The sequence below is a fragment of the Amaranthus tricolor genome, chromosome 3 (genome assembly GCF_026212465.1).
Source record: "Amaranthus tricolor cultivar Red isolate AtriRed21 chromosome 3, ASM2621246v1, whole genome shotgun sequence".
Classification (NCBI taxonomy): Eukaryota; Viridiplantae; Streptophyta; class Magnoliopsida; order Caryophyllales; family Amaranthaceae; genus Amaranthus; species Amaranthus tricolor.
In genome coordinates, this window is record NC_080049.1 from 35,372,962 (window position 1) to 35,389,680 (window position 16,719).

A 16,719-nucleotide genomic window follows, 5' to 3' on the forward strand; every position below is an offset into this window, starting at 1 on the left:
AGTTTGTCTTTTCAATTTTCAATTCGCTCAAAATGATTCAAAAATAACCTAAAATCGACCATAATTTGCCTTTTCGATTCGTGATCACGAGGCAATTAACGAAATATGTGACATTGGTTGAAACTTGGTAGGTTTATCATTTGTATTTAGACACGGATTTATGTCTCACTATTTAGTGTGTGAGATTCAAACACATTAATGCTAGGAATTTGAGCTAATATAGCCACTAAAATATTGAAGTTCAAGTGATTAATTTCAACATCAATGAACACTTTTCATACATTAAATTTACATGGTAAATATCAAACATTTCTGATCATCACAGTTTTCAGAAACAGTATTAGCATGGTTGTATCTGACAGTCACAGGACATGAGCAAGTGTTAGTTGTCTCAAAGATTTGGGTATCAGTAAAAACACTCTCAACCTGTGAAGAAATAATTGTATATCCTGAATAATTAGGTACACTCAAGGACTTCTTCCTTAACCATTCCAATTCACTGGCAACATCTTTCATGGAAGGTCTTTGTACTCCTCTTTTGTGCAGGCATTGTTTAGCAATATTACCCACCAACATTATATCTTCTTTTGTTGTTTCTGTTAATAATATTTTTGGATCCAAAATCTCTTCTAATGCAGAATCCTCCATCGATGACGTAAAATACGCAACCAAACTCACTGCTTCTTCGGTCCTTGTCACACGTATTGGTGGTTGCCCTGTCAAAAGCTCAACAAGAATTACTCCGAAACTGTAAACATCGCTCTTTTCTGAAAAATGTCCTGACCTGAAATACTCGGGATCTAGGTACCCAAATGTACCTAAAACCCGAGTTGTAAGGTGTGATTGATCGACTGAAATAGCCTTAGAGATCCCGAAATCAGACACTTTCGCTTGGTACTTATTGTCTAAAAGTATGTTAGTGGACTTAATATCTCGATGAAAAATGGGGAACGCAGACGAAGAATGTAGATACGCAACCGCACTAGCAATTTCAGAAGCAATCCTTAGACGCATTTCCCATGTCAGAACAAACTCCCCGATAGAATTATGTATATGATGGAATAAATTTCCATTAGAAATAAATTCATAAACTAGGAGAGGAACATCATATTCTAAGCAACATCCAAGGATCTTAACTATGTTTCTATGATTAACTTGTGATAGAACAACTAACTCATTTATGAATTCCTTCCATTGTCTTTCTTCAAATGTTTTTGAGACTTTAACAGCTATAATTTTCCCATTTCTCAACATTCCTTTGTAAACAGTTCCTTGACCACCTCGACCCAAAATTCGATCATCACTGAAATTGTGAGTTGCTTTCTTGAGTTCTTTTATAGTGAAGAGTTTAGTGTTGTTAATCACTTCTCTTTCAGATGAGGTTTCCAATTGTCTTTTCTTGAAGTACTTGGCTCTAAGTTTTGCTTCTATACTTCTTGTTGTTCTACTTAGCTGCATGAATGACCAAGCCCAGCAACATGGTATAATGACTGATAGTGTAACTGTAGATGAAACTCCAATAGATAATGTTAAAGCTATGATATAATCACCCCATGAGCCCAATTGTGTGGACACTCATTGAGCCCACAAACTCACGGGTAATAAACATTGATTTGCATACATACTTGAGAGAGCCTATCTTATATGAGACTGTCTTAACGTGAAACGGGTCCAAACAAACGGCCCTTTAATAAAAAAACATAAAAAAAAAAAAGAAAATTGAACTCCCATATATAGGAAGTGGTTTCTCAAAAAATAACAAATAAATATAATTGCATATATTTTTCACAGTGAGACAACTTTAATAGAGAATTAGTGTAGTTGATGAGGTTCACTATTTTTCCAAATTATATGGTACAAGAGGATTACCTATCAAATATTATATACAAGTTTACAATTCATTATTTTAGTGATTTGAGATCTTCCTTACAGGTGAAGTATTTTTAACAAATAATACGATTTTTTTTTATGAAATAGTCTCATATCACAATTTATGAATATAGAAAGTGTGATAATTTAAAGAGATAGAGGTCACCTATTGCTCCGATTATTGCAAGAAAAACAGCAACTGTAAAGGTCCCTGTAATCAAACATGAACAAGATCATATATAATTAGGTTTGTTCATCCAATTTGGAATGAGCTACATATATAATTTGTGAAAGCTCCAATAACTTATAAAGTGTGTACACTATTTTTAGTTTGTTGATGTGAGATAATATATAAGTCCTTGGCTTATAAAGTGTGTACTTGTATTTTTCCGTAATATACTATCATTCACAATAAGTCTAACCTAATTTAAGATACAGAAAATGATGACTCATAATTTCATTTAGGGGACTCATAACTTAACATAGAGGTGATCAAATTGTAAAAATTGAAAGTGAAATTAGTATAAGTTGAGCACAAATTAAAGGGGAGTATTAGGAGATGAAGAGATAATTAATTACCAGAGTTCCCCAAGTCATTGTAGTCATTAATATACCAGCCAAGAACAAGAGGGACATCAAAATCAACACTATCTATTGGATCAGCCTCAGCATAATCTTTACTTATCAGAAATGCGTCCATACACTTTCCTTTCACTCTCGCATTCACTTCTACACTATATCCCCTCATAAACGGATCTTTCGATACCAAATCTGCACCACAGTTGCGCACCGATTAATATTACACAAACTTTCGTGAGAGACGGTCTCCTTGAAAGACCATCTCTAATTTTGGCTTATAAGTAGGCATTAAGAATGGTGTAAGTAGACACTTAAGATATTAAAAGTGCGGCATTAAAAATGTGGTAAGTAAGCATTAAAAATAATGTAAGTAAACATTAAAAATACTGTAAGTAGTCATTAATCTTTAATGGATTGGGCTTGACATATGTATCTCAAGAGACTAGCCGTTAAGTTAATAGTATCATAACGGGTAATTTTATGGTGATCCACTTTCAAAACCAACTGAATTTTTTAAAGTAAAAAATACATAAAAATATTTTGTAATTTTGTCAAAATATAAATTTTAAAAAATATCATTTGTTATTTTAAATATTCTATTTTTGTAATTTATTCATTTTCATTAGTAAGAGAAAAAAATTGCTCAAATTTCATATTAAAAGAATAAAGAGTTAAGATTAAATATTGTGGTGGTTGGCTTTTATATATCCTTGAAATCTATGTTTAAATATCTCTTTATATAAAATATTTCAAATGTTTAACCTTAATTTAAAATCAAACGATGAGAGTTATAATTAAAATCTGATAAGTTCAAATGCAAATAAATTTTTGAAAAACAACAGAAACCTTCTAAATATTTTAATATATTGACACAAATTATGTAAAATTTATAAGTAAATGCTCGTCCTCTCAACCTTAATATATAATTCAATTAAAATCTTATTAAATTTTACGTGATAATCCTGATAGCTTTTGGGTATTCCATGTGGTAATTAAAACATTTATAAAATTCACGCAGTAACCTTAAGATTTACTAAATTAATTTACCGTGACCTTTTTGCATATAAAACGTTATTCAATTTTAATTTCGAAGCTTTAAGGGCTAAGGCTGTTGTATGCCTATTTATGCGACTCACTTTTTTTAATTCCTATTAGTTTTAATCTTTTCCTCCAAAACAAAAACTCAAACTTTACAATCTTTTATCCAAATTATAATTTCCCTCCAAATTCAAACATAAACCTTAGAGTCACCGCGTGAATTTTTTAAAAATTTTAATTACCACATAAAAAATTCAAAACCTCAGAATTACTACGTAAAATTTCACATAAATTTATTATTATACTAAATGATTTAAAAAGTCAACCACTATACCAGTAGTATTGGCATGATGATTGCAACGCCCTATGAGCATTCCTTTGTCATTGTAGAGTGAAGCATTCCCAATGTCATGACAATCAAAGGAAGTAATAAAAACATTCTGAAAAACATCATAAAAGAATGGTGAACCACTTAAGTTTAAGCTATTCCATTTCCACCTAGTATTACTTCCATTGTTGCATGCTTTTAATACAGATCTAGTGTTGACCGTTATTTGACCAAATGATCGACCGTGGAATCTATCATTAGATACGGTATACCCTTGAAGATTAAGCAAATCCAAATTAAATTTGGTAAGAATCGGTTTTGGTTTCATATTTGAAGCTGATCTTTTACAAGTGACTTGGAAAAAGAGGTTGTAAGAACAGTTACTGCCTATTCCAAAAGGGTACCTAATTTTTTGGTCACCACATTGTTGCGCACATTTTACAATGGACTGCCCAGTAATGCTATCAGGAGGTATTAGTAAGAGTATTATTGTACTTAGAATTGCCAAAAACAAAGATTTGTATTGCAGCATAGTATTGGGGTATTTAATGTATATAGTACGTACTTTTTGTAGAATTGTCTACGTTTTAAGTACGATGGTTGAACTTAAGTTGATGGTTTTATATCTCAGAGTATACTCCTTTAAATAGGAAAATTTTTTGATATTAATTAATATTTCAATTCAATTCTTTTAAGTTGTAACATTTAGTTTTAAGACAGTATCTAATGCATTAATTTAATTATAAATATCTCTAATTATAAATAATTAAATATTATAAAAATTTAATATTAATAAAATATACATTGACCCGAATCAAATAAAATTTCACTTGACTATATTTTGACATCTAGATTAAAAATAAAATACAAATTAAAAGTGATCAATGAATAGTGTCAAAAAACTAGATGGATCAACTTAAGAATTAGAGGGAGAAATTTAACTTTTTGTTCATTCGATGTGAGTAATTTCACCTTTAAATTATTTTCTAATAATTTAATATTTGTCTCTAGTTCTCCGTGAATAATTCAACCTTTGTCTTAGATTGCTGGCAATATACACTATTATTACCTATTATTAGTAATATGATATGTTGTAGGCAAATGTATGACAAAGGTTACATAATAAGAAAACCCTAGAAATAATCGAAAATTAGAATTAAATACAGCGGATGTGTAAAAGGTTGGATTATTAATATTAAATTTTCTTATTAAATATTATATGTAAAGCTTCAATTAAAAGTTTAAGATAATGGATGAAGCCTTAATAATGTTATATAGTACTCTATCAGCCCCTTCATTCAGAGCTCTTTGGGTTAGAAGTGTGGATGCGTGCGTGGATGCAACACAAACTCTCATACTTGACTCTATAATAAATTCATTTTTAAGGAAAGGTGGATTGATTTGATTCGTGATCTAGGTTTCTGATACATGTCAAAGGATTAGCTCAATCAAAAGTTTAAGTTAATGGTTATTGATTGAGACCTTAATATATGTTATATACTCTATCAAAAGCCATAAAATATGTTATATACTTTTTGACGTCCTATCACACTAGAGTCTTTTGAGAGATAAATATAAATGGAGCATATACACTCCTCACACATAGTGTTAAATATTTCACTTAAAATTAAAATAAAAAAGAATGAAGTTTGAACTTATAACTTTTTTGTTACTAATATCATCTCAAAGTACCAATTCAATCAAGAATTTAAGAGTTTTTTATATTTTAAATTTGCCTCCATAAAACATTTTTAAAATTTTATGTGAAGGATACTTTGTTCTCGCAATGGTATATAAAAAAGAGCCACTTATAATATTAATTTTAATTCCAAAAAGTGATGGAGAAATTACATATAGAACTTAACTCGAAAATATTGATATAATTACAAAATTTCATAAAAGCGAGTTGAATTGACCGAGTCTTGATTGAGTTGTGTTAAGTCCAATTTTGAAGTTTGGGTCAAAAATTGATATGCCGGTGTTTAATGTATCACTTTCATTAATTTGTGTGAAGGAACCAACTTAATATTGGAAAATGATTTTCGTTTTCATTCATTTCATAAATTGATGAATATATATAAAAGGTAACCTCTAGTTTTAGGAAACTAAATAACTACAAAATTAATATCAAATCAAAAGATTTATAAAATATACAAGATATTATTTTATTCAAAGATATTCTATTCTAATACACCCCCGCAGTCGAATCGGAAGATTTGCGGACGCTGAGACTAGATCGAAAATCATCAAAGAGAATCTGAGAAAGGCCCTTGGTAAAAATATCGACAATTTGATATCGAGATGGAACATGAAGTACACGAACATCCCCACGTTGCACTTTTTTACGAACAAAATGTATGTCCATCTCAATATGTTTAGTGCGTTGATGGTTTGACAAAACTTATCCTTTTAGGTTATATCACTAGAGTTGATTATTATGTATATTTAAACAGTCTATTATATGCTAATTAGTAAGTTAAAATCAGCTCGATTCAAATTGATTATGAATCATTATTTCAAAAAAATGAATTGAATATAAATAGTTACATCTTAAATCAACCTTTAATAATAAGATAATAAAATTCGATATTAAGTGATTTATGGGTTGATTTACGACCTTATTACATCGGAGTATGAGATATATATTTTTATCTGGTAGTAATTTAATTGTGTTTTACGGGATATGACCATGACCACTAAGAAAGATACATGTTGACTAGTTGTGTGGTGGATTATTCAAGTCATAAATTTTGTACACTAGTGATTTATAAAGATATGTTTTATATATTTTAAGACCTATTCGTTCTAGTTTAAATTTATTTTTTTAGCTTAAGCTAGTAATCAATATAACATATATGTAGACCGTAATAGATTAATCAAGAAATAATTAAAGTGCCACACTAATCGTAAGCCAAAAATAGCTTGTTTAGTACTTTAAAAATCTTATTATTAGGGAGTATTCCTTTTGGAAACCTCATCTATTGATTAGTTTTGAAAAATCCAATCTTTGCTCCCTATTTTCAGATTTCTCCATCTTCAATTTCCGGTTGTTTTCAAGAAAAAAATTCAGATTTACCACATGTCATACTCTAATCAGTTTATTTTTAATTAGAAATAAAGATAAAAACTTTAAAAAAATAACCTACCAGTACCACCACACTCATAGTCACTCACCCTTCTCTACCAGCACAGTGACTACTACCGGCCACCAAACACTACCACATCTTTCTAACCGCCCTCTCTCCCCTGAAAACCCCCTCCCACGCGAACCCTTTCTTGTAAAACTCCCTCCTACCTACCACCGCCAATCCTAGCACCACTACTTTTGTTTTCCATCACTAAACACAAAAAAAAAAAAACTAGTCAACTGTGTGATGTACGCCCAATAGGAAGGGGGATAAGGGCTGGCAGGCTGTCAACTGGGCTAAGCCCAGCGTTTTGAGATGAGAAGGAAGGAGTTTGTTGATGGAGGGATGATGTGGGGCCATTAGGGAGGTGAGGCTCAACGGGAGATAGGATTGGGTTAGGTGATTGATGTTACTACTTGGTCGAGAATGGTGGAGAAAGAAATAAGGGTTGGGATCGTCCAAAAAATCATACTCGTGAGGAGTACATTTGGAGTCTTTGGAAAAAGAAAAAACCATTTCATCAAAAACCACATGATGATAAATAAGAATCTTACGAGACGCGATATCATAGCACTTGTAACCTCTATGTGATGATGGATAGCCTATACAACATGAAGTCGTTTCTTTGGATTTGTAACTTTCTCAAGTGACTACTATAACTTTCATTACGTAACTAGTGTTCTTTTTGCAGCGTTGCAACTTGTTTATTGCATTATACTCTATATATATTATTATTCCCATGATTTTATATTGATTTTTTTAAAATTTTTCTTATTTACTTTGTTACAATATAAATGATACAAAAGTCTTAATCCCAATATATTGGGTTAGCTACGTGAATCAATTAATATGGAGAATCCTTTTCCGCGGTCATCCGAATGGATTTTTCTTTTCAATTCATTTCGATTTTCAACTATTTCAATGAGTAAGTCTAAATATATCCTTCTTATCCCTTTCCACTCCAGCCAGTCTCCAAGTCATCTATGATCTTATTTATACTCTTTATAAGTCCCTCGAGTTTCAAATTTGATCTTACTTAATTATCAGTTCGCTAATACACTGTCTTTGCACAATCCAAAACTATATTAAATTATTCTCTTTTATTTTTTGCTTCAACATTTGCGACTCCTAATCCTTTCTTATATCATCGATTTGAATTCTATCTTTCATCAAGGCATGTCGCTCATCCATCGAAGCATTCGCATTTTCGCTACTCCTATTCACTTACTGTGATCCCTTATAAAAGTCCAATAATATGATCCATATCGTAGCGGTGATCTAATATCTGGTTGATAGTTTGATAAAACTTATCCTTTTAGGTTATATCACTAAAGTTAGTTATTACGTATATTTAAATTGTCAATTATATGCTAATTAGTAAGTTAAAATCAGCTTGATTCAAGTTGATTATGAATCTTTATTTCAAAAAAATGAATTGAATATAAATAGATACATCTTAAATCAACCTTTAATAATAAGATAATAAAATTCGATATTACGTGATTAATGGGTTGATTTACGACCTTATTACATCGGAGTATGAGATATATATTTTTATCTGGTAGTAATCTAATTGTGTTTTACGGGATCTGACCATGACCACTAAGAAAGATACATGTTGACTAGTTGTGTGGTTGATTATTCAAGTCATAAATTTTGTACACTAGTGATTTATAAAGATATGTTTTATATATTTTAAGACCTATTCTTTCTAGTTTAAATTTATTTTTTTAGCTTAAGCTAGTAATCAATATAACATATATGTAGACCGTAATAGATTAATCAAGAAATAATTAAAGTGCCACACTAATTGTAAGCCAAAAATAGCTTGTTTAGTACTTTAAAAATCCTATTATTAGGGGAGTATTCCTTTTGGAAACCTAATCTATTGATTATTTTTGAAAACAACATTTGCTCCCCATTTTCAAATTTCTCCACCTTCAATTTCAGGTTGTTTCCAAGAAAAAAAATTCAGATTTACCACATGTCATACTCTAATCAGTTTATTTTTAATTAAAAAATAAAGATAAAAACTTAAAAAAATAACCTATCAGCACCATCACAAACATAGTCACCCACCCTCCTCTACCAGCATAGTGACTACTACCGACCACCAAACACTACCACACCTTTCTAGCCGCCCTCTCTCCCCTGAAAACCCCCTACCATGCGACCCCTTTCTTGTAAAACTCCCTTCTTCCTACCACCGCGAATCCTAGCACCACTACTTTTGTTTTCCATCACTAAACACAACAAAAAAACCTAGTCGCGAACCAAAACTGTAACACTCAAGAAATTAATAATTTAAGACGAATGAGTTTAAGAGAATTATTAGTACAAGTATAACCTTAAATACTCATGACATAAACATTCTCAATCTAATTTCTTCCGTCATTTCTTTTTTTTTCTTTTAATTTGATTAAAGATACTCAAAACCCCTTCTTCTTTCCCTCTCATTCGATGGAACACAAGAAAGAAAATCAGACATTCATCTTCTTCCCTATATCCATTTGAACCAGCTGCATCTAATGAGGGCAAAGCTACACTTCAATCATCACGAATCAGTATAACTAATCTCTTCTTCCTCCAGAAATTTCAAAATTTAGGGCATAAACCCTTTCTTTTTTTTTTTCCGCATAATAGGGCAAAGCAAGCCTTAGTCATCTTTTACATTTGGTTTTCGCAAGAGACACCGCAAATCTTCCTTGCTTGCCTTCGTTTCATAGAACAAATCAATGGATTTCCTTTCGATTGATGGTGTAAAATCAAGGTTCGAATCCTCTTAATTTCTATGTGTTATTGTTTTGATCCGTTCTCCTCCTTATTCGTTCTGATTTTTTTCTCTTTCAAGAATCAAGCCATGACCATCTCAATGACTTGATTTTCAAGAAACAAGTTGGTAGTGGTCTTTCTTTCCCCTTCCTTCTCTAATTTGGGTGTTGCTGTCAAGAAAGTGCTCAGCACAGCCCCTGCCTCGACACTTCTTTGATGATTAATTGAGGTAATGGCTTAGCCAGTCAACCCTACGTAATTACCTAGATTTATTTATACATATAATCCTTCCTTTCTTTAGTATGTTATTCATTTGCTTACTCTTCCAGGAAATTTCAATCAAAGGGCAAGTATTAAGCCAAGATTTGTATTATGCTTGTTTTAGTTATCTTTGGCCAAATTAAGTTTTTTTTAGCAAGTAGTTTTTATTGGAATATTGGATGCTTGTGGGTTTGAATGGCTACTTTTATGTTTGATGACCTTATATAGAGAAATTATGGATGTTGAATTGAGTTGGTGGATCTTGATGATTAGTATGAAAAGTATGAACTTAGAAATTAAGAAAATTGAAAAAAAGTGTTTATCATTTGTAGGATTATGGATGATTTAAAGGTCTTGTATGAATTGGGAGGTACTTTGGAAAATCATTGATTGTGGCATAGAATACTTATTTATATTGATTAGATGGTTTGATATTCTTGATGAGATTAATAGATTCTTTCGGATATTCTTGATTTTGGGTTTAATTATACATATTGTGTTTAATTGGTAATACAAAGAGAATTATAGGGATGAGTAATCTTTAAAAGAGTATAAACTAGCTTAGATCACGATTATAATATCTTGATGACATATTAGAGGTTTGAGTTAGAACGTGCATCATTCATTAATAGATTTGCTAGAGTAGACTTTTGGTTTGATCTATAGTCTTAGGAGGAGATGTAATAAGTTATATATTAGTACTAAGTTTCAAACGCTCTTTGGTGATGTTGCGATTTTGTCATTCTTCAGGATACGATTACGTCGATAAGCCCTTTTAGTCGACTGCAGTGAACCGGTCTCAACTTCTTGAAGCAACGTTATCGGTGAGTATTAACAGTTTCTTAAAGGGGTCTGGCCAGATTACATTTCTTGAAAATAAATTGTTTACAAAAGCCCTTTTGAAATTGAAAATTTTTGAGATAAATGTTGTTGTGACAGCTTATGTTGATATTATGATATGGTCAATGGATTGGGCTTGCAAGCTGGTCATTGACGGAGTTGAGGAACATTGTTCCCTACTCCCTGTTTTTGAGGCGAGTTGTCATTTAGATATTGACTAGCTTCACCCGAGAGCGACATAGCCTTATAGCTATGGGGCACCTCTCAAACTAGACTCCCTGTGCGCATATAGATCTAGGAAACTGATGTTGCTTTTAAACCTATGTTTTGAATTATTGTGTTTGTTGTTTGGATTGTTACTTCTCATTCAGTTAAACCTGACCCCCTGTTGTTTTCATCTTTTAGTTTGTTTGCAGATCGAAATCGGTCGGGAATGATGGGTTAGCGGTAATGATTAGAGTTACAGAGATCTTATATTGAGCTGATTAAGTGAGAAGTGTAGTATTGTATTAGGTTTTTGATAAATGTATATTAGACATGGTTATGTTAGTTGTAGTGGACTTAAAGTGAATTATATGATTACTTTGTGTTTTAGTTAGATGTTTGGTTTGAGATTTAGTTGAGTTAGTTATGTTAAAGAGCCGGTGACTCATTTGCTCAAGTTTGAAAGTACGATTTAAGTTCTTTGGGAAATGAACCCCGTGATGACCTTGTTTTCTCAGTCAACGGTAAATCGGGTTGTTACAAAAACCTCCATCTGAAACACTCCAATACCCTTACCACCGTCATCAACATGCACTATGAGTGTCGCAAATATGTAGGTGTTTTGTGTGTATCTGATAGTATTAGTATCTAAGAGATTATCATAATTTTAATTTTATTTAGTCGTCACACTGTTTTTTAATTATTATTTTTTCTCATCTTCTGTCATTTTTAATATTATCCATATAATTTTATGGGGTTAACTAAGTGATAGAGACATACGGTGTGCAAGTGGGCTTTAATATATATATGACCAAGAAGATTTAATTGTTTTGTTTTATTTGTTTGGGATCTATATAATGCTTATATTTAATCATATTTATCATATCATAATGTTAAGAAACTATGCTTTTGGTTGAGTTGATGATTGGTTTCTTAACATGGTATTAGAGCCAACGTGAAAAGAGGTAACGGGTTTGAATCTCAACCACCCTTCATTTAAGTGGAATATTTAGCACTAGGTATGAGAAGAGCCTGTGCTGCATCCACACTTCTAGCCCAAAGGGCTCTCGTGTGAGGGGGCGTGTTAGAGTATATAACATATCTTGGGTCCTCAACCATCAACTTAAATTTTTAGTTGAATTGATTCCTTAACACATAATTAAAAAAAAGCAGTAAATTACAATCAAATGTTGCTGTCCATTAATTAATTTCTTTAGTAGTATTGTCACTGTGAAATGAGGTAACTATCATAATTCTCATGTCATTGGTACGTTACTTTATGCTAAATTGCTGAGATCATATATACGAAGTTTTACAATGTTTATATTTGTAAAACGAAATATTTACTAAATTTTTCGATTTTCAAAACATAAATGCAACAATCGCATTTCAAATTATATAAATCAACAAAGTTTCAAATTAAACAAACAAATACACATAGTAGTTTTTATATAATTTATTTTAAAAGTAAACATAAAATGGTCTATGGGTCGGATCTATATCTCAAAAGTGCATCTCTGGACCCATCCGACCTAGACCTTAAGGGTTCAAAAATAGGTGAATTCAGACCTTTCAATTAGGGTTGGTCGGATTTAGACCTTTAGGGTTCACTACTCCACGTCATCAATTTGTGTCTAATCAATCCATGTACACCAATAAGAAGGACAAAGTTAGTTAGACATGTAACTAACTCTTAACAGGAAGTTGTTAATTTTGTTTTCCTTCTTGTAAATGTACTCTCCTTTCCTCAGGTACTAGGAGATTTTATATATAAGAAGATTGTTTCAAGATTGTATCCTATTGAATTCTTGATTGATCACTGATAGTTTCAACATGGTATCAGATAATTGATTTTTCCTTCTTGCCTTCTGCCTCCGCTGCTCTTCTTCCATGGCGCAATCTTCTACTCCATCTTCTATTGTAACTTCCTCTCTCACCCTTGAACCTACCAGTAATCCCGCAAGCATCTATTACCTTCACCCTTCAAATGTTGGTCACAAGATTGTTACCTATGTGTTTAATGGCTCTGGTTACAGTGATTGGCGACGTGCTATCATTCTTGCTTTATCTACCAAGATTAAAATCACCTTTGTTGATGGCAGGACTCCTAAACCCGCCAAAGATTCCTCTGATTTGGCTGCATGGAAACGTGTTAATAATGTCATCATCGGTTGGTTTTTGTCTTCTCTTGAACCCAACATAACCAAGAGCGTTCAATGGCATAAAACTGCAAAAGAGATTTGGGACGAACTCCATGAAAGGTATGGACGTTCCTCTAATGCTCAATTGTATTCTTTGCAAGAGGAGCTTAGTCAATTAACCCATGATCCTGATATGTCCATTGCTGAATTTTACACTAAGATCAAATCCCTTTGGGATGAACTAGATCATCTCAATCCCCTTCCTTCTTGTTCTTGTGATGAATGCTCCTATAACCTTACTCAGAAGTTTTATAAACTTCAATAAAACCAACGTTTAACCCAATTCTTGATGAAACTTGATTCAAAGTACACCCAAGTGCGTAGCAGTATTTTGATGATGCCTGAGTTACCCACTATTGCTCAAGCATACCAAATCCTTGATCAGGAGCACATACATCAACATCTCAGTAAACTAAATGACTCTCATCATGAGTCTCTTGCATTCAATGTTGATAGAAAAGCTTCCTTTGAAAGACCTAAGCCTTCTGTTCTTGGTACTAGACCAGATAAACCAAAAATGTCTGGCAACAAGCGTTCTGGCTCCTACTTTTGTGACCACTGCAAGGCCTATGGTCATAGTGTTAAACGTTTTTGGAAGATTCATGGCTACCCACCTTCATTCAAACCTAATACATGGAGAAGACCTAATACCGGTTCAGCTTATGTTGCAACGGTGATTCTGACCCTGATACTAATGCCCTTGTTCCTACCAAACTCACCACCAGTCAATACAAACATCTCCTGACTCTTCTTCAGAAAAGAAGCCTCATGTTCCTCTGATCCTCTTATTACCAATGCCCTTTTTGTAGGTACATCTTCTTTTGCTGCTAACAAAACTTCTTCTTGGATTCTTGATAGTGATGCTTCAGACCACATCACCTATGATCTCAATCTCTTTCATTCCTATACTCCAATGCATGCTCAAGATCATATTATTACCATACCAGATGGGAGAAAGGTTCATGTTCAATGCATTGGCACAGTCTGCCTTAGTAATGGTATTACCTTAAGAGAAGTGCTATATGTCCTTGAGTTTCACTTCAATTTGGTTTCTGTTAATAAGCTATGCCAAAATTTATCATGTCACATTTTATTTACTTCTACTGGTTGTTTTATTCAGGCCAACTTGACCACAACTCCATGGCTTCTTGGTAGGAGCACTCATGGTCTTTATCAAACTGATGCAAGAGTGCATTTCTCGAGCAAAAAGATTGTGCCTGCTCTTGTTTCACAAGATTGTACTCCTTCTCACAAAATTGATAGCTGTAATATCACACATCATATTAAGAAAGATTGTACTTCAAAATTGTGGCATCTTCGCCTAGGGCATATGCCTATGCATTTAATGAAAAGATTGTTTCCCTCTTTATTGATTGATTCTAATTATTTTTGCACTATTTGTCCTGTGGCCAAGCAAACTAGGTTACACTTTTCACATAGTGTTACTCACAATTCTCATCCTCTTGACCTTATCCACATTGATATTTGGGGGCCTTACAAGTTTCCCACCAGACAGTCTCACATTGGCTTTATGACCCTAGTTGATGATCACACCAGATTTACTTGGACATACCTCATTAAACACAAGAGTGAATTCCCTTCTCTCTTCAAACAATTCGTTTTTCTTGTTGAAAACCAGTTTTATAGCAAAGTTAAGTCCATCAGGAGTGACAATGCCAAAGAGCTCACTGAGGGCAATGCTCTCCTCTTCTACAGACAACATGGGATTTTCCTTCAAACTAGTTGTTGAGATACCCCCTAACAAAATGAGATTGTGGAACACAAACATCGTCATCTTTTAGAAATAGCCAGAGCCCTATCCTTCCAATCTCAACTACCTAAATCCTTTTGGGGAGACTGCTTGCAATGTGCCACTTTTCTTATCAATAGAACTCCTACTCCAACTCTCAATGGTTGTACTCCCTATGAACTTCTCTATCACAAAGTCGCTGATTACTCTATCCTTAAAACTTATGGTTGCTTAGTTTATGTTTCCACCCTCAAACAAGGGCGCCATAAATTTTCTCCAAGAGCTACACCTCATGTTTTCATAGGTTATTCTCCACAACACAAGGGTTACAAAGTTCTTAATCTTGAAACCAAGTCTGTTACTGTCTCTAGGGGCGTTGTGTTCTTTGAAAAACATTTTCCTTATCATTATCTTTCTACCTCCTCTTCTTCTACCCCTCCTTTTCAATTTTTTCTTCCACATTCCACCTCTGATCCTTGCCTTATAGATATTCCTGAGCCTAACCTCCCTTTTTCTACCACCTTTACTCCTAACTCTCTTATGTCCCCCTTATCTTCTGATCTTCCTACTCTCCATTTTGCACCACCTACTCCTTCCCCTTCTGTTGTCCCTTCCCTTTGAAGGTCCTAAAGAACCATTAAACCACCTTCCCACCTCCAAGTTTATCACTGCAATCATGTTACCTCCATCCACTGGAGTAACATTGTTTCTTCACCTGCTCTTTCTGCATCCACAAAAACATATCTCACCAACATCAACAATATGTTGAACCCAAATCTTATGCTAAAGCTGCCTCCTCTCCTCATTGGGTTGCAGCTATGCACAAGGAATTTCAAGCCTTTGCATCTAATCACACCTGGACCCTTGTGGACCTTCCTCCCCAAAAAAAACCTATTAGATGTAAATGGGTTTTTAAAGCTAAATTGAGAGCTGATGGCACTTTAGAAAGACATAAAGCTAGACTTGTTGCCAAGGGTTTCACTCAAAAGTATGGTATAGATTTTGAGGAGACCTTTTCTCCTGTTGTAAAGATCACCACTATTAGATGTTTACTTGCTGTGGCTGCACATCATCATTGGCCCATTTATCAGTTGGATGTTAACAATGCCTTTTTTCATGGTGATTTACATGAAGAGGCATACATGAAAGTCCCTAAGGGCCTTACTGTTCCAGCCAACAAAGTGTGTAAATTACAAAAATCTCTTTATGGTTTGAAACAGGCATCACACCAATGGTTTGCTAAGTTGGTTACTACCCTTATTGCACAGAATTCTACTCAGTCTAAATCTGATTATTCTCTTTTCATACAAAGATCTGGTCCTAATATTATTCTTCTTGTTGTATATGTTGATGACATTTTGATTACTGGCACTAATCCTACCATCATTGAGGCTCTCAAAACTCATCTCCACACTACTTTAAGCATCAAGGATCTTGGTTCTCTACATTTTTTTCTTGGCATGGAAGCCAGTTTTAGTGATAAAGGCATCATTCTCACTTAAGAAAAATTTACTAAAGAATTACTCCATGATAGTGCTTTCACTGATCTTAAGCCTGTGCTCACTCCTTTGCCCTCTCAACTCAACCTTTCTGCTTTTCAAGGGGTTCCTTTACCTGATCCCACAATGTATAGAAGTCTTGTTGGCAAGCTCAACTTCCTTACACATACAAGGCCTGATTTGTCTTACTCTGTGCAAACCCTCAGCCAATTCATGCAGCGACCTACTGATCATCACCTGACTGCCCTCA

The 16,719-nt window shown here is 33.4% G+C and overlaps 1 protein-coding gene and 1 long non-coding RNA gene across 2 annotated transcripts; one reads left to right on the forward strand and one right to left on the reverse strand.

Moving 5' to 3' along the window:
• Nucleotides 1–8: 8 nt before the first annotated feature.
• LOC130807899 (wall-associated receptor kinase-like 10) lies at nt 9–4,414 on the reverse strand. Its single transcript, XM_057673293.1, has 4 exons — nt 3,821–4,414; nt 2,449–2,640; nt 2,036–2,080; nt 9–1,502 (listed from the first exon to the last, which is right to left on the reverse strand). Exons 1-4 carry the CDS (start codon nt 4,344–4,346, stop codon nt 289–291), a joined length of 1,977 nt encoding a protein of 658 aa, XP_057529276.1. The 5' UTR covers nt 4,347–4,414; the 3' UTR covers nt 9–288.
• Nucleotides 4,415–8,818: 4,404 nt separating this feature from the next.
• LOC130809006 (uncharacterized) lies at nt 8,819–11,852 on the forward strand. Its single transcript, XR_009040760.1, has 4 exons — nt 8,819–9,712; nt 9,794–9,943; nt 10,726–10,799; nt 11,221–11,852. It is a non-coding gene; the product is annotated as an uncharacterized LOC130809006 (long non-coding RNA).
• The last annotated feature ends 4,867 nt before the right edge of the window (nt 11,853–16,719 follow it).

Bases quoted from the DNA above. Each gene is read 5' to 3' on its own strand.
- LOC130807899 (XM_057673293.1), bottom strand. From the start codon at position 4,346: ATGCTGCAATACAAATCTTTGTTTTTGGCAATTCTAAGTACAATAATA. The intron at 2,641-3,820 runs GTATAGTGGTTG...ACTGTGGTGCAG, and splicing joins TCATCATGCCAATACTACTG to ATTTGGTATCGAAAGATCCG. The intron at 2,081-2,448 runs GTAATTAATTAT...GTTTGATTACAG, and splicing joins CAATGACTTGGGGAACTCTG to GGACCTTTACAGTTGCTGTT.